Source organism: Trachypithecus francoisi, unplaced genomic scaffold (assembly GCF_009764315.1).
Source record: "Trachypithecus francoisi isolate TF-2019V2 unplaced genomic scaffold, Tfra_2.0 Contig00284, whole genome shotgun sequence".
Lineage (NCBI taxonomy): Eukaryota > Metazoa > Chordata > Mammalia > Primates > Cercopithecidae > Trachypithecus > Trachypithecus francoisi.
Genome location: NW_022680543.1, coordinates 140259 through 167226, shown reverse-complemented (window position 1 = coordinate 167226; position 26968 = coordinate 140259). Strand labels below are relative to the sequence as shown.

Below are 26968 nucleotides of genomic sequence, written 5' to 3'. Positions count from 1 at the left end.
GCCATCATGCCTGGCTAATTTTTTCTTTTTGTATTTTTGTAGTGACAGGGTTTCACCATGTTGGCCGGGCTTGTCTTTAACTCCTGACCTCAGGTGATCCGTCTGCCTCAGCCTCCCAAAGTGCTGGGATTACAGGTGTGAGCCACCGCGACTGGCCATATCTCTCTCTCTCTCTCTCTCTTTTTCAGGGCCATATATATTCTCAGGGTGTGTTTGAGAACCCCCCCCCTTTTTTTTGGCTATTGTCCAAGGGTTCAGAACTGAATGGGAATGTCTGTAAATGGATGTGATGGAGGCTGGAATGTGTATCAGCTTTTCATCATCACTGTAACAAATCACTAAAACATTCTCTTACTATCTCTCACTTTAGAAGTGTGCCAGGGCTGGACTGATGACCTTGCTTAGTATTACAAGGACAAAATCAAGGTGCTCTTGGGCTCTTTATGAAGGCTCTAGGGGAGAATGTGTGTCCAAGCAAATGCAGGTTAGAGCAGAATTCATCTTCTTGTAGTTGTAGGACTGAGGTCCCAGTTCATCACCGGCTGGTAGTTGGGGCCTCTCAGCAGCGTCAGGCTGCCTGCATCGCTCTTCATGGTGCCCCGTTCATTTTCTAAACCAGCAACGCTGCAGAGAGACATTCTCCTGCTTCCACTTCCTCTGGCTTCCCCTCACCCACACACCTCTTCTGTGTCTCTTCTGCCTCCAATCAAGTTAAATCTCTTAGGTGCTCATGTGATTACACTGAGCCCACTGCATGAATCACGATCATCTCCTGTCTTAAAGTCTGCGACCTTAATTACATCTGCAAAATCCCTTACGTGATGTAACAGATTCACAGTTTTCAGGGATTAGGGCATCTTGGAGAGTCATTCTTGCTGCCACAAAATATTCTTCATTCCTTCATGAAATGTTGTTTGCTTTCATATATTTGTCTCTAGAGAAGCATCAGGTATTTTCTCAACATCCCTTCATGTTAAAAACCCTCAACAAACGAGGCATTGGAGGAACATACTTCAACATAATAAGAGCCACCTATGACAAACCCACAGCCAGCATCATACTGAATGGGCAAAAGATGTGAAGCATTCCCCTTGAAAACTGGGACAAGACAGGGATACCCTCTCTCATTATTCCTACCCAACATAGTACTAGATGTCCTAGCCAGAGCAATCAGGCAAGAGAAAGAAATAAAAGGCATCTAAATAGGAGGAGAGGAGGTCAAACTGTCTCTGTGTGCAGACGATATGATTCTATACCTACAAAACCCCAACATCTCTGCCCAAAAGCTTCTTGATTTGATAATCTCAGTAAAGTGTCAGGATACAAAATTAATGTACAAATATTAGTAGCATTCCTATATACCGACAACATGCAAGCTGAGCGCCAAATCAAGAATGTAATCCTATTCGCATTACCACAAAAAGAATAAAATACCTAGGAATACAGCTAACCAGGGAGGTGAATGATCTCTACAACAAGAATTACAAAACACTGCTCAAAGAAATCATAGATGACATACAAATGGAAAAACATTCCATAATCATGGATAGGAATAATAAATATGGTTTTTAACCATATTGGGCCACACTGCCCAAAGCACTTTATAGATTCAATGCTATTCCTATCCAATTACCAATGGTATTCTTCACAGAACCAGTAAAAACTATTTTAAAATTAATATAGAACCAAAAAAGAGCCTGAATAGCCAAGGGAATCCAAGGCAAAAAGAATAAATCTGGAGGCATTACGTAACCCAACTTCAACCTCTACTACAAGGCTATAGTAACCAAAATAGCATAGTACTGGTACAAAAACAGACACACAGACCAATGGAACCAAACAGAGAGCCCAGAAATAGTGCCACAAACTTACAATCATTTGATCTTTGACAAAGTTGACAAAAACATGCAATCGGGAAAGGACTCCCTATTAAATAAATGGTGCTGGGATAACTGGCTAACCATAAGCAGTTCCTGCATCCCTTCCTTACACCACATACAAAAATCAACTCAAGATGGATTAAAGAGTAAAATGTAAAACCTGTCAGGTGCAGTGGCTCATGCCTATAATCCCAACACTTTGGGAGGGCGAGGTGGGAGGACAGCTTGAGTCTCAGAGTTTGAGACAAGCCTGGCAACATAGCAAGACCTCATCTCCACAAATAATAATGATAATTATTATGATTAGCTGAGTCTGGTGGCATGCACCTGTAGTTCTGGCTAATCAGGAGGCTGAGGCAGGGGAATCTCTTAAGCCTAGAAGGTTGAGGCTGCATCGTGCCATTGCACTCCAGCCTGAGCAACAGGTGAGACCCTGTCTCAAAAAAAAAAAAAGTAAAGCCTATAACTATAAAAACTCTGGAAGATAACCTAGGAAATACAGGAAATAGCATTTTGGACATAGGCCATAGCAAAGATTTCATGACAAAGACACCAAAAGCAATTGCAACAAAAACAAAAGTTGACAAACGGGACCTAATTAAACTAAAGGGCTTCTGCACAGCAAAGGAAACTATCACCAGAGTAAACAGACAACCTACTGGAAGAAAATATTCACGAATTATACATCTGACAAAGGTCCAATATCTGGAATCTATAAGGCACTTAATTTAACAAGTAAGAAAAAAAAACTACCCCATTAAAAAACGGGCAAAGGATGTGAACAGACACTTTTCAAAAGACATACATGTGGCCAACAAGCATATGAAAAACTCCTCAGCATCACTAGTCATAAGATAAATGCAGATCAAAACCACAATGAGACGCCATCTCACACCAGTCAGAATGGCTATTATTTAAAAGGCAGAAAATAACAGGTGCCGGTAAAGCTGTGGAGAAAAGGGAGTGCTTATATACTGCTGGGGGTTATACATTAGCTCAGCCATTGCAGCAAGCAGTCTGGTGATTTCTCAAAGAACTTAAAGCAGAGCTACCACTCGACCCAGCAACCCCATTGAGTACACACCCAAAGAAGTCATAATCCTTCTACCTTAAAGACACATAGATGTGTATGTTCATTCACAACAGCAATGACATAGAATCAACCTAAATACCCATCAACAGTAGCATAAAGAAAATGTGGTACGTATATACCATGGAATACTATGTAGCCATAAGAAAGGATGAGATAATGTCCTTTGTAGCAACATGGATGGAACTGGAGGCCATTATCCAAAGTGAACTAACACAGGAACAGAAAACCAAATACCATGTATTCTGACTTACGAGTGAGAGCTTAATATTGAGTACACATGGACACAAAGCAGGGAAAAATAGGCACCACAACCTACTTGAGGGTGGAGGATGGGAGGAGGGTGAGGATGGAAAAGCTACCTACTGGGTACTATGCTCATTACCTGGGTGAAGAAATAATCTGTGCACCAAGCCCCCATTACATGCAATTGACCTGTGTAACAAAGCTGCACATGTATACCTCTGAACCTAAAATACGTTTAAAAACAAGAGAAGCATCACGTATTTTCTGAAGGAAATGGGAATATATATGAATATACATTGTCAAAGACTATAATGTTTGAGATTTTCTATTGCTTATTTCAGTAGTTTCTGGATCTATTCCATCTGGCCTAGCAGTTGTGAAAACAAAGTAGTGTGGATCCAACTCTGTCATCTGTTTCTGTCATGCAGATTTGAGCCCTCATCCTAAAGGAGGGACAGATTTTAGTCCCATCCTAATAAAAAGAATCTCTGCTCTGTTTACTGTTTTTCTCTACTCGGTTTGGAAAAATTTTGTTGAGATGATTGTCTTTACCATATATGGCTGAGAGCAGGTATAGGAGGTATCTTGGTACTCATACTTGGAAACCCTGAATGTGGCGTCATCCTCAGCACATGGAATTTCTCAGATCACTGACGACCTTGGACCAGCGATCATTCCTTAAGCTATTTCGCTCTTCTGAAAAGGTTGGCAGGCATGGCTACATTTTTCCGAGGACTCCTTATGTTATCATCCACTCAAGATAAATCAAGGCATTAACTAATTTCAAAAATCTTGACCTGGTGCGGTGGCTCACGCCCGTAATCCCAGCACTTTGGGAGGCCGACGCAGGCGGATCACAAGGTCAGGAGATGGAGACCATCCTGGCTAACATGGTGAAACCCTATCTCTACTAAAAATACAAAAAACTAGCCGGGCAAGGTGGCGGGCGCCTGCAGTCCCAGCTACTCGGGAGGCTGAGGCAGGAGAATGGCGGGAACCTGGGAGGCGGAGCTCGCAGTGAGCTGAGATCCGGCCACTGCACTCCAGCCTGGGCGACAGAGCGAGACTCCATCTCAAAAAAATAAATTAATAAATACAGAAAAAAAATAAAAATCTTAAGCTCTTCAGGTTTACTCTGTGTCTGCTTAGAGGAAAAAGCATCCAACTAGAGATATAAATGTATCCATTAATAAAAGGTAATGGAGGCACAAAAGTTGATTTGAGCTAACAGTGATTCATCAATCACTGCTGAAGCAGCTTCAAATGGGAACTGGTTCAGGGACCCTTTCAAGGGAACGAAAAGGGTCAGCTTCTGTAAGGTACACATCGGAGCCGAGTTTTCACTGGTTGTAGTTATACAATTGCCTTACTTGGTTGATCCTGCTGGAAAGTCTCTAGTTATATGTTAACTGGTGGCTTCTGATTGGTTAGCCTTAAGTTTGACTTTTTTTTTCTTAAGCCATTTACAAGAAATAGCTCAAGTTAAAAGTTTTGCTTATACTGGTAAATCAAGCAAAGTTAAGGCCACTTACAAGGCTTTGTCTGGTCAGAGACGCCTCGGGCCATTTTAATTTTGTTTAACAATTTAAATACACACTGTGTGCCAGAGGGCAGCTCAGTGAAGTCTTTGAATGTCTGTGAGTGTATATTTGGAAAAGTACATATTCTTTGTGAAACACAAATACTGATGAGGTAAAATGCAATGTATAGGACTGTATGTAATAGCAAGTCTTCTATTACTAGATCTCTATTTCTGTTTACATACAATTTTTATTACTAAGAAAGGTTGAATATATTTACCTTTCCAGTAAGAATTACAAGTAACTAAGTTACCTCCGTAACACCTCAGTGTTTAGGTACAGTGCAAAGTGGCTCTCTATATCTGTGTCCAGCATGGAATTTCTTACCTAGTTGAAAACTTTCTTACTTGAGAATAAGTTTTATTATCATATATGTGGTGATATGGGATGATAACAGAATGCTTTAATGTACAGGCATCCATGCCCCCATGTGACAAGTTTTCTCACATGATTATTTCTCTTAACTGGGATTTCCAGATATATAAGCCTCATCTTTGGGCTCCCAGGAGCATTCTAGAATACATAGCAGGGTTTTGCTGTTATTCCTAGTGGTTCTTTTAATTTAAAAAAAAATCCAAACTTCCTTTATAATCAAAAGATCCACTTGTTTCCATTTCTTTAGCTTATGAGTTCTCATAGTCAGTTTGGGCTGCTATTAACAGAATCCCATGAACAGAGTGGCCTACACAACAAACAGTTATTTCTGTCAGTTCTGGGTGCTGGAAAGTCTTAAGTCTGAGACAAAGCAGATGCAGTGTCTGCTTCATAGACCACAGTCTTCTCCTTGTAACTTCCCATGGCAGGAGATGCAAGGGAGTTCTCTTGGGCCTGTCTTATAAGGGCACTAATTCCATTCATGAGGGCTCCACCCTCCTGACTTAATTACCCTCCAAAGCCTCCTGACACCATGACTTTGGGCTCAGGATTTCAACATATGAATCTGGGCGAGAGGAAGCAAACAAACATTCAGTACTTTGTACCGGTGTAACACCAATTATACGGGATTCATTTAATATGCTTGTCTCCTATTAATTAATATTTATTATTGTCAATGTTTTGAAAGTACTTCATAATCAGCATATTTTCCATTACTCCTCCATGTAAAAAATATTTATCTATCTATAAACTGAGCTGTGTACTAATGATTCAATAGTATATATTTAGATATAGACTTAAACATATAAGTAATATTTTATGTAAGCCAATGACTTTAGACAATATGATTTGTTTTGTTTTTACAAGTTAACTGTTAGAAGTATAAATGGATTTATCTGTTGTAGAGATATGATTATGATATTGACATTTGAAAGTTTCCACTTATTTACTACGTATAGCTCAAATTTTCTTTTAATGTTAGATGAAAATATCAAGTTATTTAAACAGGAAGTAAACTTTCTGCAGATACTTATTTTTGTATTGGGAAGAAAAACTGATTAAATGTTTCCTGTTCTTTACAAACTCAAAAAGTATTAATTTCATGGCTAGAGATAAATTATTTCTCAGTATTAACTTGGTTTAAATTTGACTAGAGACTCAAAATGCAAAGCAATAAAGATAAAAAGTGGTTCCACTGCCAATGTCATTCAATTGTGTTCTCTTACCTCCAAAATAATAGGTGTCACCAGAATCAATGAGCACAGCCACCAGGGGCTGAACAGCGGTGTCATCGTCCACCACCACATTCACATGGCTCCACTTAGCAGATAAGGACACAGAGTGCCACTGCCCATCGTTTAATCCAGCACCTGGAGGAAATACAATCAGTCAGAGACAACTCTAAATTATGAGCTCTGTAAACACTTGAAAACAATTTGATTCAGATCACTGAATAAGTCAGAGAAGAGTGGTATTTACATGTTGATGTATCACTGAAAAAAAATTAACTACCTATCTTTAAAAATTTCATTTATTATGACAATAATACATGAATAAAAATATTACTCTTTCTGAAGAATCACTATAATAAATTCTGATAATTTGCTTAAAGTAACTAGAATTTAATTATCAAATATATACATTAGAAGCCTTTACAATGGGATAAAAACAACACAGTTTGGTTCAATCTTTAAATGCAAAACTTACTTGCTTCACTGAATCTAACAAAAATATTTTACAAGAATCAAGAAAGTGGGTTGATAAAAAATGTCAAGAATGATTGTGAAAAGCTTTTCCTAGAAAAAGTTGACACATAATAATTGTACATAGTTATGGGATGCAACAGGATTTGAAATGGGGGGAAAGATCACTGGATATCTGGCTTACTGCACCCATTAATTAAGGTAAATCCTGCTTTCACTGTCTGAGCTATTTTACAGCCCTGTAAATTATAGAAAACTGATAGTAATGCAAAATGACTTGTACCCATAGAAATGCAAATGACTTGTGCGGGGGGGGGGGGTGCAGTTGGTTACTGAACCATTTCATATCTGTCTGTAATTCATTTTGGCATTTCTTATCTGCCTGTATGTGTAGTACTTTGAATTCTCCTCTGAACTGACTGTAACATCTTACTGGTTTCTTCATTGATTAATTAAAATCTTTAACATATATTCATGTGTTTCTGAACTAACACATTATGATTATAGATATAATTATACTGTCTTTTAGAAGTTATTATTTGCTGCGCATGGTGGCTCATGCCTGTAATCCCAGCAGTTGGGGAGGCTGAGGCGGGTGGATCACCTGAGGTTGGGAGTTCGAGACCAGCCTGGCTAACATGGTGAAATCCCATCTCTACTAAAAAACAAAAAATTAGCTTGGTGTGGTGGCATGTGCCTATAGTCCCAGTCACTTTGGAGGCTGAGGCACAAGAATCACTTGAACTCGGGAGGCGGAGGTTGCAGTGAGCTGAGATCACACCATTGTACTCCAGCCTGGGTGACAGAGTGAGACGCTGTCTCAAAAAAATAAAATAATAAAATAAAATAAAATAGGCCGGGCGCGGTGGCTCAAGCCTGTAATCCCAGCACTTTGGGAGGCCGAGACGGGCGGATCACGAGGTCAGGAGATCGAGACCATCCTGGCGAACACTGTGAAACCCCGTCTCTACTAAAAAAATAAAAAAAACTAGCCGGGCGAGGTGGCGGGCGCCTGTAGTCCCAGCTACTCGGGAGGCTGAGGCAGGAGAATGGCGTGAACCCGGGAGGCGGAGCTTGCAGTGAGCTGAGATCTGGCCACTGCACTCCAGCCCCGGCGACAGAGCAAGACTCCGTCTAAAAAAAATAAATAAATAAATAAAATAAAATAAAATAAAACCTATTTAATATTTGATAAAAAATGCTTAGGAAAGAACTGGAGGTGTACTTCATATATGTACAGTATTTTTATATATTTACATTCACATCTACATTATTTTATGATTCTTAGTAGTAATTATGAAATTAATCTTGTGAAATAATTTGGTAACATAATGAATTGTCTTTGATGGTAAATTTAAATCTTAAGGTATTTAAAATCACTAGAGGTGTTCTGTGTTTTCTTTTACTTGGTAATATGTCAAAGATACGTGCCAATAAATGGTCTAAAAATAAGATTAGCTTCATGAGGCCTATTAAATTAACATTGCACTGAAGTTCAAAATTACACGAAGATCAAAACTATTTCAGAAGTTACATATAGCATAATAAACTTTAGACTAATAGAAATTTTCCTATAAAGGTAGCATTTTACTTGATAGTCTTAGGAAACCTGTAAATTATTAAAATGACTGTGCTTGATTTATTTTTCTTCCTAACATGCATTTATGTGAAGTTAGTATATTATTAGCATTTCAAATGTAGTACTTCTTAAAAATTAAAAATTAACATTAAAATTTTAGCTTTCCATTTTAACCTTCAGTGATGTATGAAACAAGCAGAAGTAGTAATAAAGTGTAAGAAAATAAATTATTCTTTAAAATCAACCAAGAATCTGGATGTCTTCAATGTAAAACTAGGCACTGTCTAAACACAGTCTCGAGGATTATATGATTCGGCAGGTCTCTGTGCCTTTTACCTTCTTTGAATTCTTTTTGTGTGTGTGTGTGTGTGAGATGGAGTCTCGCTCTGTCACCCAGGCTGGAGTGCGGTCTCAGCTCACTGCAAGCTCTGCCTCCCGGGTTCACGCCATTCTCCTGCCTCAGCCTCCTGAGTAGCTGGGACTACAGGCGCCCGCCACCACGCCTGGCTAATTTTTTGTATTTTTAGTAGAGATGGGGTTTCACCATGTTAGCCAAGATGGTCTCGATCTCCTGACCTTGTGATCTGCTCACCTCGGCCTCCCAAAGTTCTGGGATTACAGGCGTCAGCCACCATGCTTGGCCCCTTCTTTGAATACTTTTACCATCCTGTGAATTGTAGAATATTGAAAGCAGGCAAATGATTATTGTCCACAGACATGCAAATGAATTTCGTCTGGTAGAAATACAATTGATCTGCTTCCTGGTTCCTCCACCCCATCCCATGGAATAAGCCAGTTTTACACGATGCACAAAATCATTGCAGCTTACTGCTTATGTATCTTTGATTCTTTGAACCTGTTGTAACATCTTACTGTTTCCCTCATAAACTAATGAGTTAAACAAAATCTTTGACATGTTCTTTTTATAACTGCAAAAAGTGCCCTCTTTAAGAATATCTTTTGACAAATAAAAGCAGATCTTTGTGTAATTGTTTTCATGTCTACCATCCACATTTGTTTCCTTTTTGTTTTCTATTAGGTTGCCTTTGGCCTTTGGCCATAGTTTATGCACAAGAAAATCAGATACAGTGGAATCTATATTTTAATGAGAAGTTATTAAATTAATTGCCCACAACGTAGATATTATTTTAAACACATTTGAGTATGAAGATGACCTCTTGTTAACAACCACAACATTTTAACGGCAGAGGCAAAATATCACAGTCACAAAGGCATGAGCTAAAGCAAAATCCTGATGAGATTTAAGAACTTTAATTATATTTAAGTCTAGTTATTGTGCAACCCAGAACTGGGCGAAGTGCTTGCTCAGCACCTCATTGAATCCAGAATATATGCAACTCATCAGCAGTAAAGCTGAACCAACTACTGTAGGAAAAGAATTGAGGGCGGTCTTTGAAATGGGGAAAAGAGATTACGGGATGTGGAAAGATTAGCTGACATTACAGGATTGTAAACCATCATCTTGCACTGGGTTACTTTACAGCTGTGTAGTGACAGAAGTTAACTTGCAGAACATTGATAATAATGCAAATAACGCTTGTCCACAGAGATGCACAGTGTGCACAGGGAAGGGATTTGCCTTTCCCTGTGGATACTGACAAGTTCTGCTAGGTTTGCATCTCAGCATCTCCTTTCTGACTATAAATGTGTGGTACTTCTTTAAACTGGCCTTACTGGTGTAAGGGTCAACACAAACCAAAACAAACAAAAACTTTGTTAGTGCTAAAAGGGATACACACTTTCACTTTTTTTCCTTACAGCATTTCTTTCAGAAAACTTGTAATTGTACATCTTTAAAATCTTAAAACAAACAAACAAAAATAACAACAACAAAAAACCTTATTTAGCCTCTCTGTTTCCAGGAATGTTTTTCTTGAGGACCTTAGAGATATTTTTTTGAAAGGTAAACATCAAGAAAGGTAGTGCTCCTAACTGCTTATCTCCCTGGGAGTTTAACATAGGTGCCTGGCTCACTTGTCAACGAGACATGAAGGAGTTTAGTTTTCCTGTGTATAAAGAAGTGTGCCTCCCCAGTTACCAGGTGAATATAAGATGGGCTGTGTAGCAAATGGTGCTGTCAAGTCCTCATACTTGAGGACAAGTTGTCCTTTATCTTTAGAACACGTATGTACTGGGTTGTACCTGTCTGGCTACAGAAATGGATGAAATTTGTCTTTGCAATCACATTAGCGATGGCCTGAAATGTGCATCACAGTCTGGCTTAATACTTATTCCATAAGACTATTTATTTTCTACCTTGGGAAACTGATTCACTACGTTGGTAGGCAATTTTATCTCCTTAACACTGGTTCTCTCATTAATTAATGAGTTAAAGAAAATCTCTGACATATGTTCATTTTGTATCTCTGTGTGGGTTATAATTTTAACCTTTCTTGGAAAAAATCTTTTTCGTGAAGAAATGGAAAATAGGTTTGCATTTGTAAACGATAAAAAAATATACATCCCCTCTGAATATGTTTTATCTCCCCTAAAACACCTGTGTGAGGTGGCCACAGAGTCTAACACCCAGGGCTTGCCTGATTGTTCCAGAAGTACTGAGATAAGGTCCCACCCTCTGAACTTCTTCACAGGTCTTGCTTTCATACCACATTTAACAGCAGTGTAGTCACGTGTGCCTCTTACAGCCAAAAGGAATCTTTTTTTGAGCATGACAATCCCCTGGTCTCAAGCGGAAGTCAGCCTCTTCATCTGTGCCTTCTTTTTCAGATCACGCTATCTTTTTTTTTTTTTTTTTTAAAGCCCCCATTTGGTTCTGATGCCAGTTTAGGCACAATGTCGATTTAGGACCCAGCGCTCCTCCCGTGTGTAGATCAAGTCATCACAATCCAGCAGCTCTGTAGTTAACAAACTTGCCCACATCGGACTGCATATGAGATTAGTTCCCACCTACTGTGACTCAGTACGGCCTCGTGGGATTTGAGCCCCTAACCTAGCAGGGATGGCAAAGCATTTGCCCAACAAAAACAAGCCCTGATGGAGAGTGGGGATGAGAGGCCTGTGTGTGGGGTGGGCATTGTGCTAATAAAATCAGACTTCCTTCCTATTGTCCTCCCTGCAAAGGAGAGCTGAGGTTTACCATTTCACAAGTGAAAACAGCTGAGGCTTAGGAGGCTTGGTGATTTGCATTTCAGAAGGGCAGTAAGTGGAGGAGCTGAGATTCTTCCAGGGTGCTAGGCTATCCCAGAAAACTAAGGTGATAGTTATCAATTGCCTACTGTGTATAGAATATTTGTGCACAGACCCTAAGAGGAGAGGCGGGGCAGAGAAGGGAAAGAAGTGAGGACAGGAGAGGAACATGCCACTGGGTGTTGTCTGTTCCATGAGGTCCTGACCCTAGCTCTTTGGGATGGAGGCTAGTATATGTTTGTCAGGAAATGGAGCTTAAGTGTATTACGTATTTTCCTTGTATATGGGAAGGTACATCTGCAGAAATATGCATTTCATATTTCTCATATATAGTCATTTTGGTCAAAAGAACCCTTTAGTGACGGCTGTGAGTGCCACACAGGAACAGTCTAAAAGGAAACAGCAATCTCTTCCTCTAGTGGGGGCATTGAGCATCTCACTGCCTCATTCACTCATTACCAAATGATTTCATGTGGATACGTCAGGTTTATGGGAATACAACTGTTACCTGCTGTGACATTCCTTGGTGACTGTCCCGGCTGGAAGAGACTCAGTTTGAGCTTGCCATCCTTAAGAAAGAGGACGAAACTCCCTGAACCACGCTGAAGTTCGCCGAAAAGCAAATGTCCCGCCCTGTTCCACGTTCGAAATTGAAAAGTGACAGACACTTTGTCCTCCCCAGAGTTGCCCGGCAGAGCCAGATAACTCCTGGAGCTCAGAAAAGTCAGAGGGACAGTCTGTGGCTGTGGACATGAGAAGGACACATTTCCCTATAAATAAAACAAAAAGGCACATTGAGCAGCCTTACAGCTGGCGCTTCTATCTAATTAAAGCCAGATTTTACAAAGACGTACAAGGCTTTTTACCAATCCAGGATTTTATAAATTAGTCTGCCTGCTAAAGCCGAAATCTATGAATGACATTTCTCTTCTCTTTCAGCATAAGTGTTATTATAATTGGGCAGACATCCATGTGGCTTTCTGTGTGTATGTGAGAAATTCTCCACTTCTCTACTTCTTCAGCATTAGTAAAGGAGTCTCAATATAATTTTAGTTCCACAGGAGTTTAATCTGTGCCAACTATTTTCCAGGCCCTGTGCTAGCCCTGAGGATACAGCAAATAACAGGACATTTTCATACTCTCAGTCTTTCTCCTGAGCAACATTTGGTCTTCCCTACACAATCCTCAAAATCTCCTTCGAACCAGCTTACTATTTTACTGGTTCCCTCATTAATTAATGAATTGACTAAATCTTTGACACATGCTTATTTGATATTTGCATGGGTCATATTTTTAGCTGTTGGAAAATTATATTTGACAGTCTTTCAAATGGTTTTCAGATCTAATAGTTATATACAATGTTTGCATATAGTATTTTTAGCATGAAAACATTGATTTTTATATAGTCAATTATGTCTCTGTTATATTTTACAGCTTCTGAGTTTCCAGTCTTTGTTAAGAAAGTTTCATACTACCTTAGGTCCTACATACAATCTCATAGATTTTCTTTAAGATTGTTGTGGTTTGTTTCTCCTCCTCCTTAATTTACATATTCTTAGTGTGTATAAGATAGTGATCATGCTTATTTTCTGCCTTATGGACACTTGTTTGTTCCGGCAAAATTTCTGAAATAATCCCTGTTCCACTGAATTGAGCCACATTCCTTATTACTAATAACTTTGCACATAAACTGGGATCTTTCTGAGATCTTGACTTTGTTCTTACTTCTTCATTCCCATCCACTGCCATACTGATTCTAGCATAGCAGCTTTTAGCATGTTTTAATATCTGGTAAGTCAACATCTTACTGGGCTTTTTAATGTTTTTGTCTTTCTTTGTTTGGCTGGTGAAAGGAATAAGCAATTCTTGGGCATTATTCACACACAGGAATTTCAGTTCCAGAGAAAAACCCCAGCAATTCTGATTTTACTTGGAATTTCCATGGATTTATTTATATTAACATAGTATAGATGATTTTAGAAAAAGAATGTTACTGGAGCAAGACAAATAATCTAGGGTAGGGGCTCTCAAACCCAGCTAAACAGCTGAATCACCAGATGCAGATGCAGACCAATTAAAACCCCAATGTCTGGGGGGTGGATCCAGGTAATGGTATCTTTTGAATCTCCTCTGGTGGTCCAAGACAAAGCCAAGTTTAAGAACCACACTGACCCAGGAGTAAAGCAAGTTTCAAGACTGAATGATATTTTTAAAAAATTCTGTCACAATGTACTTTAGAAATGGATATAATTCAGTTATCATTTCATTATAATCTTTAATATACACTATACTGTATACATCAATCAGAACATTTCTTCTTGACTATTTTTGTAGTTCTGCTGAATGGGAAATAGTTTTCATTACAAGAAAACATTTGCAGAAGAAAATTTAAAAAGAAAACATTTGCTGTAATGAATTGAATACCAAAAGCTTCCAAGTAATTGGCGCTGATCCGTAGTACACATTTAATCACTGGACTATTCCATACTTTTTATCTTTTTATCAGCTGCATATTTCTTGACCTCATCATTTACGTGGGTAGCTGCCTGCTACAACAGAGAGGCAGGGCTTCTTGCCACAGAGGAGTGCTTGTTAGTCGACTGAATGAATTCTGGCAATTGATTTTGCCAACAAAATATATTTTTAAATGTTTTCCTTTTCTATATTGGAACAACTATTTTCCTTTTCTATATTGGAACAACTGTTCTCCTTTTATATATTGGAACAACTATTATACAGAACACATAAAATTGTAGTAATTCTCAAAATGGAATTCCCATAATTAACATTATATATCCATATGCACAATTTGGAATGAATTGTCTTTTTGTTTTTGTGTGAACCGTACACATTTAAATAACCTCATTCAATGTAATTAGTAAATAGTTTTCTTGAGGATGATATCCAGAACCCAGAAATATCAGTGTAACTGTGGTTCTCCTTATTGGCTGTACTCAATTAATAATTCCATCAGCGAACCCATCAGTAATTCAGAATAACATGAAATGTGTATGAAAACCTGTGTCTATTTTCCTCAAATAGTCTTGTCTCCTTGTGTCATAAGGCCCAGCTCACTCTGAGTCACCTCAATGACAGTATATTTGGAAATAGCCGCATAGAAGTTAGGGTGAGGAGGAGGGATTCTTCTGAACACCAAGGACTGGCAGATAAAAGGTAGCTTAATGTTCAGAATGTGTTAGGTTAGGCTTCTTGACACGGATGGCCATTGGCCAAACACATCTTTGCATTTGTGTCTGAGTAACGCATCTCCAATAAAGCCAACTTCAATAACCGGGTCTTTTTTCTTTTTCCAGTTAAGCAGTACTTAAATGTCAGTCTCTCCATGGACAGAAACTTTAGGTAGAGGGCTGTTCCATGTATCTCCTTCCTCTTTTCATTTCTTTTTCATCTTGTCAAAGGGAGCTGTGCTCTGCGGAGTCTTGTTGCCACTGTTCCCTTTGGTGTTGCTTTGTTCATGTATCTTGATGGCATTTTTCATTGTGATGATCTCAGCATGGTGCTGTTCCTAGTAGAACTTAGACTTCAAACCCATCTTTTTCTTTTCTTTACCTTCTCGGAAAGTTCATGGGCTTCACAGCTGTTTTTCCCTTTTTCTCATGCTAACCTAAGTGAGGTATTCATCGTGTGGCCTGGTGACAGAGTCAGAGATGTTTTCAGGTTTTGGTCCTGCAACCCATGTTTGTCCTCCAGCACAAAACAGGAAAGGAAACATTTTTACAACAATACGAATGAATATCCCATGATGTGCTTCTGAGAGACACTGGCAACTAAACACCAGCTTTCACTTGAACCCCAGCTTAGATAGTTCAAACTTGAAACATTGAAAGAAGTTTACTAACTGATTTGGAAGTACTTCCAGTTGACCAGGAAATAGAGCATTAGGAATTGCCATTGCAAAATAACTGGCCTCCTGTGAATAATAACACCAAAAACACGGGAGACATACGCATTCTGATTCCCATGTAAAAATAGAAAGTTATTTTATTTCATTTAAAAACGAAACAACTATGTCCCAAGAGGCATATTTACTTTATAACTTTGTATGCATAATAAAAAATTACTATATTAGGCTGGGTATGGTGGCTTATGCCTGTAATCCCAGCATTTTGGGAGGCTGAAGCGAGTGTATTGTCTGAGGTCAGGAGTTCGAGACCAGCCTGGCCAATGTGGCGAAACCCCATCTCTACTAAAAGAAATTAGCCAGGCGTGGTGGCATACACCTGTAGTCCCAGCTACTCGGGAGGCTGCGGCAGAAGAATGGCTTGAACCCGGGAGGCAGAGGTTGCAGTGAGCCAATATTGTACCACTGCACTCTAGCCTGGGCAACAGAGCAAGACTGCAACTCAAAAAAAAAAAAAAAAAAAAAAATTGGCCGGGCACAGTGGCTCACACCTGTAATCCCAGCATTTGGGGAGGCCGAGGTGGACAGATCACCTAAGATCAGGAGTTCGTTACCAGCCTGGCCAACATGGCGAAACCTCATCTCTACTAAAAGTACAAAAATTAGCTGGGTGTGATGGCGGGCACCTGTAATCCCAGCTACTCAGGAGGCTGAGGCAGGAGAATTGCTTGAACCCAGGAGGCAGAGGTTGCAGTAAGCTGAGATTGTGCCACTGTACTCCAGTCGGGGAGACAAGAGGGAGACTCTGTCTCAAAATAAATAAATAAATAAATAAAAATAAATTACTATATTAAATGGGCAGCTGTTAAAGTAAGAGTTGATTCTTAAAATATTATATGAAATGGAGACTTCACATGAATAATTTTTAAATGCAAATGATAAAACGTCCTTTTTTCTTTCTTTCCCATTAGGCTTCCTTACCATCATGAGGATCTGTGGTTTGTGTTTCTTGGCTAACTCAGTAACATCCACTCCATTATAATACAGATTTTCTAAACACCCATGAAAGCTTTGACGTGTGAATGCCCGTGCTCTTCCGGGTGTCGGAATTCCCCCAAAGCTGATCTTAGAAAGAAAAATGACATAAATAACATTGTTTAGTGATTTTCGGATTACGTGTTTAAAGCATTTATAATTAATAGTTCTAGTACTAATTGTCACAAATCCATTCCCAATATCTTGTATTTCCATGCTTGCTAATTCCAAATGAAATGTTCTATCATAGTGGCAGCTGTTCATACCTTTATTTCTGGCACCAGACAGTTCTGAACAAACTTAAAGGAAGAAGTCAACACACATTTTCTACTACATCGAACATTTTTCAGCCATGTAGTAAATTTTATGTTTTGTGGGTCAGAGGATCTCTTTTGCAATACTCAACTCTGACACTGGAGTACCAATGTGGCCATAGACAATACATAAAGAGATTCTGTTCCAATAAAACTTTCTCTTTTGAACAAAACAGGCTTTTAATTTTTTTTTATTAAAAATGGCCAAACTTGGTCTGATGCCCATAGTTTGCCAACCTCTGCATTAGATATTATCTTTTGCTATTACATGGTTAAAGTAATAAAACTGAATAATCTGATACAGGACTAGTATCTTCAGTTTAATATTATATGCCAAAGTCATTTAAATATCATAGGTTTTCTGGTTTGTTCTGATCCTTCATACACTTTAAGGCGTCCTGTGAAGGACGGGAAGAATAGATGCTATTTAACAGTATAGCTTAGATGCATATGGGCAATGGGTTGCAAAAAGAATTAATGCCTTAAAAAATATCAGGAAATTGTTTATATGTGAGCTTCTGACTTTCTTGTTATTTAATATATCTATTGGTGTATATCCTGTCAACTTCTCAAAGCGGTCCTAGTTAACGCTATGTTGGTTAGGATTGCACCAAGACAAGAAAAAATCCCCCAGGAATCTGCATAGTCAAACAACAAGTGTAATATACCGGATGAAATTTCAAATGAAACGTATTCAAATGAGTACATTGAATAACATTGCTTGCTGCCTTGATATCTCTTCATTTGTAGATTTCCTAAACCTAACACTGACTGTTTACTTCCTTTCAAGGTGGAAAAGATGATCTATAATAATAAATTGACCTATTAGAAGGCATAAACAGTTTCGTAGTACCAGGACAGACATACCTGTTACTATTAGTCAACTTAGTTACGAATTACTATAAAATGGCATTTCTCCATGCAGTTAGCTTATTTTTCAGGTTATATTTAATTTAAACTATATATCTATAAGAACCTCAAAATTAAGATCCAAGTAACTGGATTCTCCCTTTGCTTGGAAATGATGAGTGTGTTTGTCCACGGTGAAGTTGACCTGCGTGTCGAGGAGCTCAATGAGGACAGAATGCCAGTGCTGGTCGTCCAGCAGGCTGCCCAGGGTGAGGGTCACAGGAGCAACAGTGGTAGGCAGCTTAGCATTGCCTTCAAGGAGAGGGAAAAAAAACACTCAGTTATTTCTGTTCAAAATCATGGCTTCCCTTTTTTAGTTGAGTATCACAGTTTGCATCCAACTTTCCATCTTACAGAGTTGTTTTCTCACTTTCTCCCTATCTTGAACACAACATTCTTACAGTTTTTATTTCTTTAAGTTCAATTCTACACTTTGTTGAAATTTTTCTTAGTAATTTATTTTTTCTATTACTCATGACATTTATATTTACATTGCAAATATTTTCTTTCTTAGAACCTCATTATCAGCATTATCTCATAATTTTATAATGATCTCTTCTTGTCTTTATGATATGTGTAATCATATATTACATATATATTATACACACATATGGTGATCTTCTTGCATAGTCTGTCAAAATATAGGCTGTTTACAGAAATCATACTTAGGATATGTACATATTACATGCATCTGTTAGTAATGCTCTTAAACTTTCATTTACGTTTGTTCATTGCAGTTCTACTTTGCGCTTACTGTCCCAGAGTAACTATCACTTGTGTATTTTTTATTTCTTAAAAGTGTTCTGGTTTAGATGATGAATTATATGGTCATCTTATCTAACTGTGAAAAGATTGAGTACCAACAAATGTACTTTCATGTAAACAGATTTTTTTAAACTACCGGTATAAAAGTTCAAGTATTTTTTTACCTGAATTAAGAAAAAAGACAAGTTTTCCTTTAATTAATTCCAGAGTAATGTGATTTCCATGTTGTCCTTCTCTGTGAAGTAGAATTCCATTGCTCTGTATGGCTTTAAATTTCAAAGAAATAACGTCCCTTACTGGTTTTAAAGGTTTTTTATCAAGTTTGTACAGCAGAGCACTTTGTCCATCAAAATAAACCACCTCAGATTCTAGGAAAGAGGATATTAAAAAGAAATTCTAAATATAAATATGCCATACAGTAGCACACTGAAAATGTGTGCATCAATATGCCACACCACACACACACAGACACACATTGCATTTCTAATCCATTCATCGAAGGAAACAACTGACGATAATATATTTTCTGTTGGCATCATGAGTTGATATACGTAATACCCACTGTTAGATTTTTCTAACATTTTCTCAAACTTCATCATCTAGAAATGCTTTTTTAAATCTACTCCCAATGGCTTTTATCTTTAAGATAAAAGCAGCCCATTTCTTCTCATTCTATTTGATTAAAAACAATCAGGAAAGAAGTTGTATTTTACTACACAAAGTCTTTATTTTAAGGTCATTATTTTATTTTATTTTGTTACACTTTTAAGTTCTAGGGTACATGTGCACAAAGTGCTGGTTTGTTACATATGTATACATGCGCCATGTCGGTGTGCTGCACCCATTGACTCGTCTTTTACATTAGGTGTATCTCCTAATGCTATCCCTCCCCCCACCCCACAACAGGCCCCAGTGTGTGATGTCTCCCTTCCTGTGTCCAAGTGTTCTCATTGTTCAGTTCCCACCTATGAGTAAGAACACGCAGCGTTTGGTTTTTTGTTCTTGGGATAGTTTGCTGAGAATGATGGTTTCCAGCTTCATCCATGTCCCTACAAAGGACATGAACTCAATCCTTTTTTATGGTTGCATAGTATTCCATGATGTATATGTGCCACATTTTCTTAATCCAGTCTATCATATATTAAATATCAGTGTCACTCAATTTAAATACCTTTATTCATTCCCCGTAGCTTTGGCTTCTCTTGATTCTTACACATGTACCTACTTTAGTAAAGATTTTGTTTGTAAAGATACACAAACACACACATATCATACTTATTAAATACTGCTTTAGACATGTAGTAAATGTATTTTAAATGAGATGACATGTAATATTTTTCTCAACCCTCGGCTAACAGTACTGCTAATGAGAACTGCAATGCGTCAACTTGGCTAGGCCATGGTAAACAGTTTTTGGTTAAATACTAGATGTTGCTGTACAGGTATTTTTTAGAGGTAATCAATAATAAATCAGTAGACATTGAGTAAAGCAGGTTAAACTCCATAATGTGGGTGGGCCTCATCCAATCAGTTGAAGGCTATAAAAGAAAGAAAGAAACCTGAAGTTCTCTTGGGAGGAAGGAATTTTGCCTCCAGACTACCTTTGGACTCCAGCTGCAATATCAACTCTTACTTAGGACTTGCCAGTCCCTACAATCAAGTAAGCCAATTCCTTAAATAACTCTCTCTCTACACACACACACACACACACACACACACACACAGACACACACACACATCACACATCCTATTGGTTCCGTTTCTCTGGAGAGCCCTGACTGATAAAGGCACAGAGGTTTTGTTTTCTTGGATGCTTTGTTGAGAGGGCATGGCCTTAACACCTCTGGTTTGGTTCTTCCTGTTGTAGCTTGTCAGAACTCCAATGCTGCCACACTCTCTCAGCACTCTGTCAGGTCTTATAATTTCACTATAAATGTCAGATATGTCCAGCTCATCAAAAAACAAGTTGTTTTATTTTATCAGTAATAAAAAATAATATTTTATATTTGTCAAAATCACATGAAGAAATTAGTATTACCCAGAAAATCTTTTTCAAAAGTAAAAAGAAAAATAAGCAATTGTCCTTTGAAACATATATTTATTTAATAAATGATGCATGAAAATCCAGTGAAATATGAAACTATTTGAAGCTGACTAGCTGATGTCATTCAAGTCAATAAGATGGCATTATTTGTTTAATTATATTTAATTTCAAAAAAATTACCAGTATTTTTTGCATGGCTATCCATTTCATTCACATTATCTGAAATATATATAATAAACTGCACTTCAAGAATTGTCCATTTTATGTATCATTTAAAAATTTAGAAGTTTGATTTTCTCACATTGGGCTAATGTACTCATATGGAATTAATGTATCAAGTGCATGATGAATAAACACATTCTGAGTAAATTGTGTGTAAACTAAACAATTATTCCTTGTTATATAACTTATTATACGTTCATGATAAAAACAAAACTCTCTGTCAAATGTAAATGAAGATATCTAAGATTATTATTCCACGGCCATAAACTAAGGGAAACTTGAAAAAGATTGACTACAGACTTCCACAGTTTTAGCAACACCCTAATACTTCAGTTTTTATCATGTCTTTATTTGTTGCTTAAAGAAAATGCTAATATTTGAGCTATATTTTTTCAGTTGACTACAAAAAAAGTTTCCTTCCCAAAAAGGTTTTTTCTGGATTATTGCAACCTATACGTTTCTTTTTCTCAGTCTATGTTTACTATTACTCTCCAACAGCAGTATTGATCTTCTAAGGCATGTGAAGTATATTTCCTGGAATGTTTCCCTCAGGCAAATAGAATAGTAAAAAACGTATCAACTAAAAGAGACATAAAGCAATGACCTTGAAACTCTTTTGTCCTTTAGCCAATACCTTGATTTTCTCTTTATTGTAACCATTAGTGCTTGTATCTAGAAATTTAACAATATACTTATAGCTCATTATGCATATTTTAAAATAAAAGCAGATTAATGAATTGTAAATTCAAACTTTCTAAAAAGCATAAAACACTCAACTATGATTTATGAAGTCAATACATAAAAATATGAAACAAAAAACGATGTTTGGGATGGAAAGGATTGAGTTCAGTAAGTCAACACTAATGAGCTTGCCAAGATCAGTGCTGGAGAGGGACAACTCCCACATAGTCCCTCTTGAGTAAGATCCTCCCACTGGAGAAGCAAAATTTCAAGTCTTGGTGCTTAGAAGTAATGCCAAAAGGTAAACTCTTTTCCCACTTTCCACAAAAGTCATACTTTTAGCATTTTAAAACACTTGCAAGAGCAAAGAGAAGTTCTCCCAACTGGTCAGGTGCAGTGGCTCATGCCTGTAATCCCAGCCCTTTGGGAGGCTGACGCGGGCAGATCACTTGAGTCCAAGAGTTGGAGACCAGCCTGGGCAGCATGGCAAGATTGGTTACACTTGCCTATAGTCCCAGCTACTTGGAAGGGTGAGGTCAGAGGATCGCTTGAGCCCGGGAGGTTGAGGCTGCTGCAAGCAGTGATTGTGCCACACACTCCAACCTGGGCAACAGAGCAAGACTCCGTCTCAAGAAAAAAACAGTTCTCCTACCTAGCCACAATCAATACAAATATTCCCCTACAATATATATTTGAATAAAACACTAAAATACTTCCAGTAGCACATTTAATATAATATTTTATCAGAAACCTGTTGGAAAAAATCCTTTGTATGAAATTCAATTGTATAAATAGGAAATGTAGTGGGATAATGGAAAATTAATGTCACTTATTTTGTTTACACTAAAATCCAATGTTCCTCAAAGTTTTCAGAATAAAGGTCTTGCCATTCAGAATGAATCAAGAAAACTTAGCTCGTGGTTTAAAGTAGGAAGTGCTTTTCTAATTTTATATGAATTTAGTTTATAATTATTAGCTTTATTATTTAAGATTATAGTTTTGACTGCTGAATCTCTATCAGTATTAGCAATGTGAACCCGACACGTTAGTTTGTCACCATTAGATCAGGAGCTACATTTCCTAGTACACTAGAGTACTGTGTGGGCCTGAATCCCGGTTCCAGCCTGGGTAAGTTACGTAGCTTCTCTGTGCCTCAGTTTCCTCATATGTGAAGTGATTACACATACATTCCTCTCTCACAAGGTTGTTGTGAGGGTTAAATGAGTTAATATTTGTACTTTACAACAGTGCTGGGCACATGGGGTGCCCACAGTGGACATCTGCCTCATTATTACTGTCAGGGCACTGGGCAGAGAAAAGAGGTGGACATTAGTTTAAAATAGCACATACGGGATTTATAGGAAAGTAGACAGCTTAAAATGATAGCAGATTTAAGTTCTGAAGGACCTAGGAAATCTTCAGTTTCTATCAGGAAGAAGAGATTTACAACCGTTCATCCACAGTTACACAGCTCCTTCTCTGCCAGCCAGCTTGTTCCTGGGCTGACTCACTTCAATCACTGGTGACCTCAATCTTACTCAGAAGTATTAATATGTCTGTCTCATTTTCTTGTGTTAAAGGACCATGAGAGTTTTAAAATGATACTTGAAGATTACTGGTGCAATTATAACGTCTTCGCCACGCTTCCTCAAAGAATACTGGAAGAGCTAAGGACAGATGCGTTCACAAAGTTCCCGAATGCTAATTCTTGTAAGATAAAGAACTTTGCCATACAAAATACTCACATGTCTAGGAAGAACTGTGTCAGAAGTAATTTTGCTAAGATGTGTTATGTCCTAATTCATACAGCTAATATTCACTGAAAGCCTTCCATATGCTAGGTGAAAGATAAAAATGCAGAAGGCAATGAATTACTTTTAAGGAGTGCACAGTATAGAAAAAAGGACATATAATCCTGAAATATGATTGTTTCTGCCACATTCACTGTGAGGCTTCTATAAACAGGCATCTGGTCCAGAATGACTTCTAAGAAAGGATAAGGAAGGAGTCTACCTGCTTTAGACTCCTGCAAAGTATGAAGTCTCTGAGAAGCTAACGTAAGTAATTTTGAGTTGCTATTTCCTTTATTTCCTTCCACTATATTTTACCTTCACATTTTACTTTTGTTAGAAACAGAGACTCACTCTGTTGCCCACGCTGTAGCGTAGTGGTACCTTCATAGCTCACTGCAGCCTTGCACTCCTGGGATCGAGTGATCCTCCAGCCTCAGCCTCCCAAGTAGCTGGGACTACAGGCATGCACTACAATGCTGGCTAATTTTTGAATTTTTTTTCTAGAGATGGGGGTCTCACTATGATGCCAAGGCTAGTCTGGAATTCCTGGGCTTAAGTAATCTGCCCGCCTCAGCTTCACAAAGTGCTGGGATTACAGGCATGAGCCACCCCTCCTGGCCTCCTTTCACATTTTCCACACCCAGAATGTACTCTTCACTCTGGCTTCTCATTACTACTTTTCTGCTTCTCACTCATTCTAAGCACAGGCATGTCATCCCCACCTTACCTTGCACTGCCTTTTCAGGAGAAACACATCAACACTGAGAGGAAAATATTGTTTGAAAACAGCAAGATTCTATAGGGTGCAAACACTGATGTCTTACAAAAGAAAAAAAAAAAAAAAAACACTACTCCACAGAAATTTTCTTCAAGTGTTCTATCAGCCACCCTCATTCAGATCGACTAGGAGTGATCACTTGGAGACTTCAGAACGTGAGCCTCAACCAGACCAGGAATCAGGATTTCTGTGGGTGAGACCCAAGGGTTTGCATATTTAATAAGCTAACTAGGTAGCTGTGATGACACGAAGGCTTCAGGATGATTTATCAGGAATAATGGGCAAATTACAGTTTACTCTCTAAATAAATTGAATATTAATTCCAATATGGGGCCAGGCGCAGTGGCTCACACTGTAATCCCAGCACTTTGGGAGGCAAAGGTGGGCGGATCATTTGAGGTCAGGAGTTCAAGACCAGCCTGGCTAACACGGTAAAATCCCATCTACTAAAAATACAAAAAAATCAGCCGGGTGTGGTGGTGCACGCCTGTAATCTCAGCTACTTAGAAGCCTGAGATGGGAGAACAGCTTGAACCCAGGAGGCAGAGGTTGCAGTGAGCCAAGATCACACCACTGCACTCCAGCCTGGGCGACAGAGAGAGACTCTCTCTTAAAAACAAAACAAAGAACTCCACAATTCCAATATGGAAACATGAATATCATTTTCACAGTTATAATTTATATTCAATAAATTTAAGGTTACAGTTCAATGAGTTTTAACAAATATATATACCTAAGTTATTGCCAAAAAATCAAGGTATAGGCAATTTCATATCAACTCACTAATTTTGCCATTTGTATCAAACCCCCAACACTGTCACCCAGACCCAGACCCAGGAAACCAGTGATCTACATTCTGTAACTACAGGTTAGTTCTGTCAGTTCCAAAATTTCATAGAATTGTATAATGTGTATGTATTCTTTTGTGTCTGGGTTCCTTTGCTAAGTGTAATGTTTCTGAGATACATGCATGCTGTTGCATATATCAACAGTCTGTTCTTTCTTATAGCTTGGGGTATTCAACTGCTTGACAACTTGTTTATCCATCTACCTGCTGATAGACATTTGGACTGTTTCCAGGTTTAAACGTTATAAATATAACTGCTAGGAACATTCACACATACATCTTTGTGTTGTCATATGCATTCATTTCTCCCAGGTAAATACATGGGAGTAGAATTGCTGAGTTATATGTTAAGTGTATATTTAGCTTAGAAGAATGCCAGATAGTTTTCCAAAGTGATAGTATCAATTTCACATTTCCCACCAGCAATGTATGAGAATTCCATAGCTTTGCCAAACACTTGGTGTTTTCACTCTTTGTAATTCTAGCCATTCTGCTAGGTGTATAGTGGTTTCTCATTGTGATTTTTTAAATTTCTCTAAAGACTAGTGATGATTCCTTTTAATATAATAATAAGTTAGAATAGGTGTATTGGGATTCTGTAGATCAATTTGGGGAGGATAAGAATACTGAATCCTGCAATCGGTGAATACACAAAGCTTTCCTCAGAAATATTTGCCTTTATTCACTCACATACATTCTTTCCTTCTGGGCATAATAAGAGGAACTTAGGGAAAACATGCCTTGGTTCTACATTCTCAGTAAAGACCTTGATCTCTCCTCTCTATTTCTTTTCTTTCCTCTCTCTTTTCTCCTTCTCCCATTTCCTGGTCAAGATAAACAGTCGACTACACAGAGTCTGGAATCCTCTGTGAGTAGGTTCACATTCCAGTTCTTCAACTTACTTATTTCTGATGGACATGGATTTACTTTTTCATCTTATTTTGGGTTTCTATTTATTTTACTTTTTTATTAAAACAGTTTCTTTTTTTTTTTTTTGAGACAGTGTCTCACTCTGTCACCCAGGCTGGAGTGCAGTGGCATGATCTTGGCTCACTGCAGCCTTGACCTCCCTGGGATCAAGCGATCCTCACACCTCAGCCTACTGAGTAGCTGGGACTACAGGCACACACCACCATGTCCAGATAATTTTTGTAATTTTTGTAGAGATGGAGTTTTTGCTATGTTACCCAGGCTAGGCAATCAAACAATCTGCCTGCCTTGGCCTCTTAAAGTGCTGGGATTACAGGCATGAGCCACTGTGACCAGCTTTATTTACTTTTTAAAAATATTTGTTGAAATTTAATTAGCACTTTAGTATTTTACAGAAAACTTTTCCAAAATATTAAGTACACTGTATTATAAACACATTATTATATGAAAAAATCACATACACTTTGTTTTCTTCAATACATTTCCCATGGCATTAAAAGAATGCAGTTATATTTTCAGTTATGACAAGCAAACATTCAGAAGACCACACTTCCTACCAAGGACAAGTAGAAAATGTGTATCAAGTAAAGTTTAAATAATCTTCTTGAAAGTTTTAAAGATCTACTAGGACTGCTAGGACTTGAGAATGTAAAGATCTTAGAAGACAAGCTCAGAACACTCTTTCTGCTTTTATCTTTGAAGCACTGGTCAATTCCCAGGCAGCAATGGGCAAGAAACAAGGTGGGCAAGCAGAAAGTGAACAGGACAGCTATGAGGCTGGGTCACGAAGCAGGGGTCGCCGTAGACTCATCATAATTAGGAGTCAGACGGCAGAATTCAGAGATTTTCAAAGAAACATTTTGGTAAAAGCCCTCAAATCCCAGTTGGGAATCCTGAAGCACTGTACTCCAGATATAAGATATCAACTAGGCCTCATGGGGACTGAGGCGCTGCACTGAGTCAGCTAAATGCTTATTTGAATTAAGATCTGTGCCTAATCTAGAAGCCTATCGGAGGCTGGGCTGGGGATTCGCTGGGGGATCATTTTATCTTCTCTAGCCTCTACAGATTTTTGTCCAAAATGTCCAGAATTCAGCCAAAATTATCAAGACATCAAAACAGAAACAAGACAAAAACGAGACAATGGAAAAGATCAAGAGATAATCC

The 26968-nt window shown here is 38.2% G+C and overlaps 1 protein-coding gene across 1 annotated transcript in view; it reads right to left on the bottom strand.

Annotated features, from left to right (window-relative positions):
• Positions 1–6329: 6329 nt before the first annotated feature.
• The window catches only part of CNTNAP3C (contactin associated protein family member 3C), a 137914-nt gene continuing 117275 nt past the window's right edge, over positions 6330–26968 (bottom strand). Inside the window, exons 4-8 of the mRNA XM_033210266.1 lie at positions 18671–18874; positions 17809–17993; positions 16465–16608; positions 12130–12391; positions 6330–6541 (exon numbers count right to left, since the gene is read on the bottom strand). Coding sequence (XP_033066157.1) covers positions 6330–6541; positions 12130–12391; positions 16465–16608; positions 17809–17993; positions 18671–18874 — 1007 coding nt within the window. The remainder of the gene's footprint in view (positions 6542–12129; positions 12392–16464; positions 16609–17808; positions 17994–18670; positions 18875–26968) is intronic.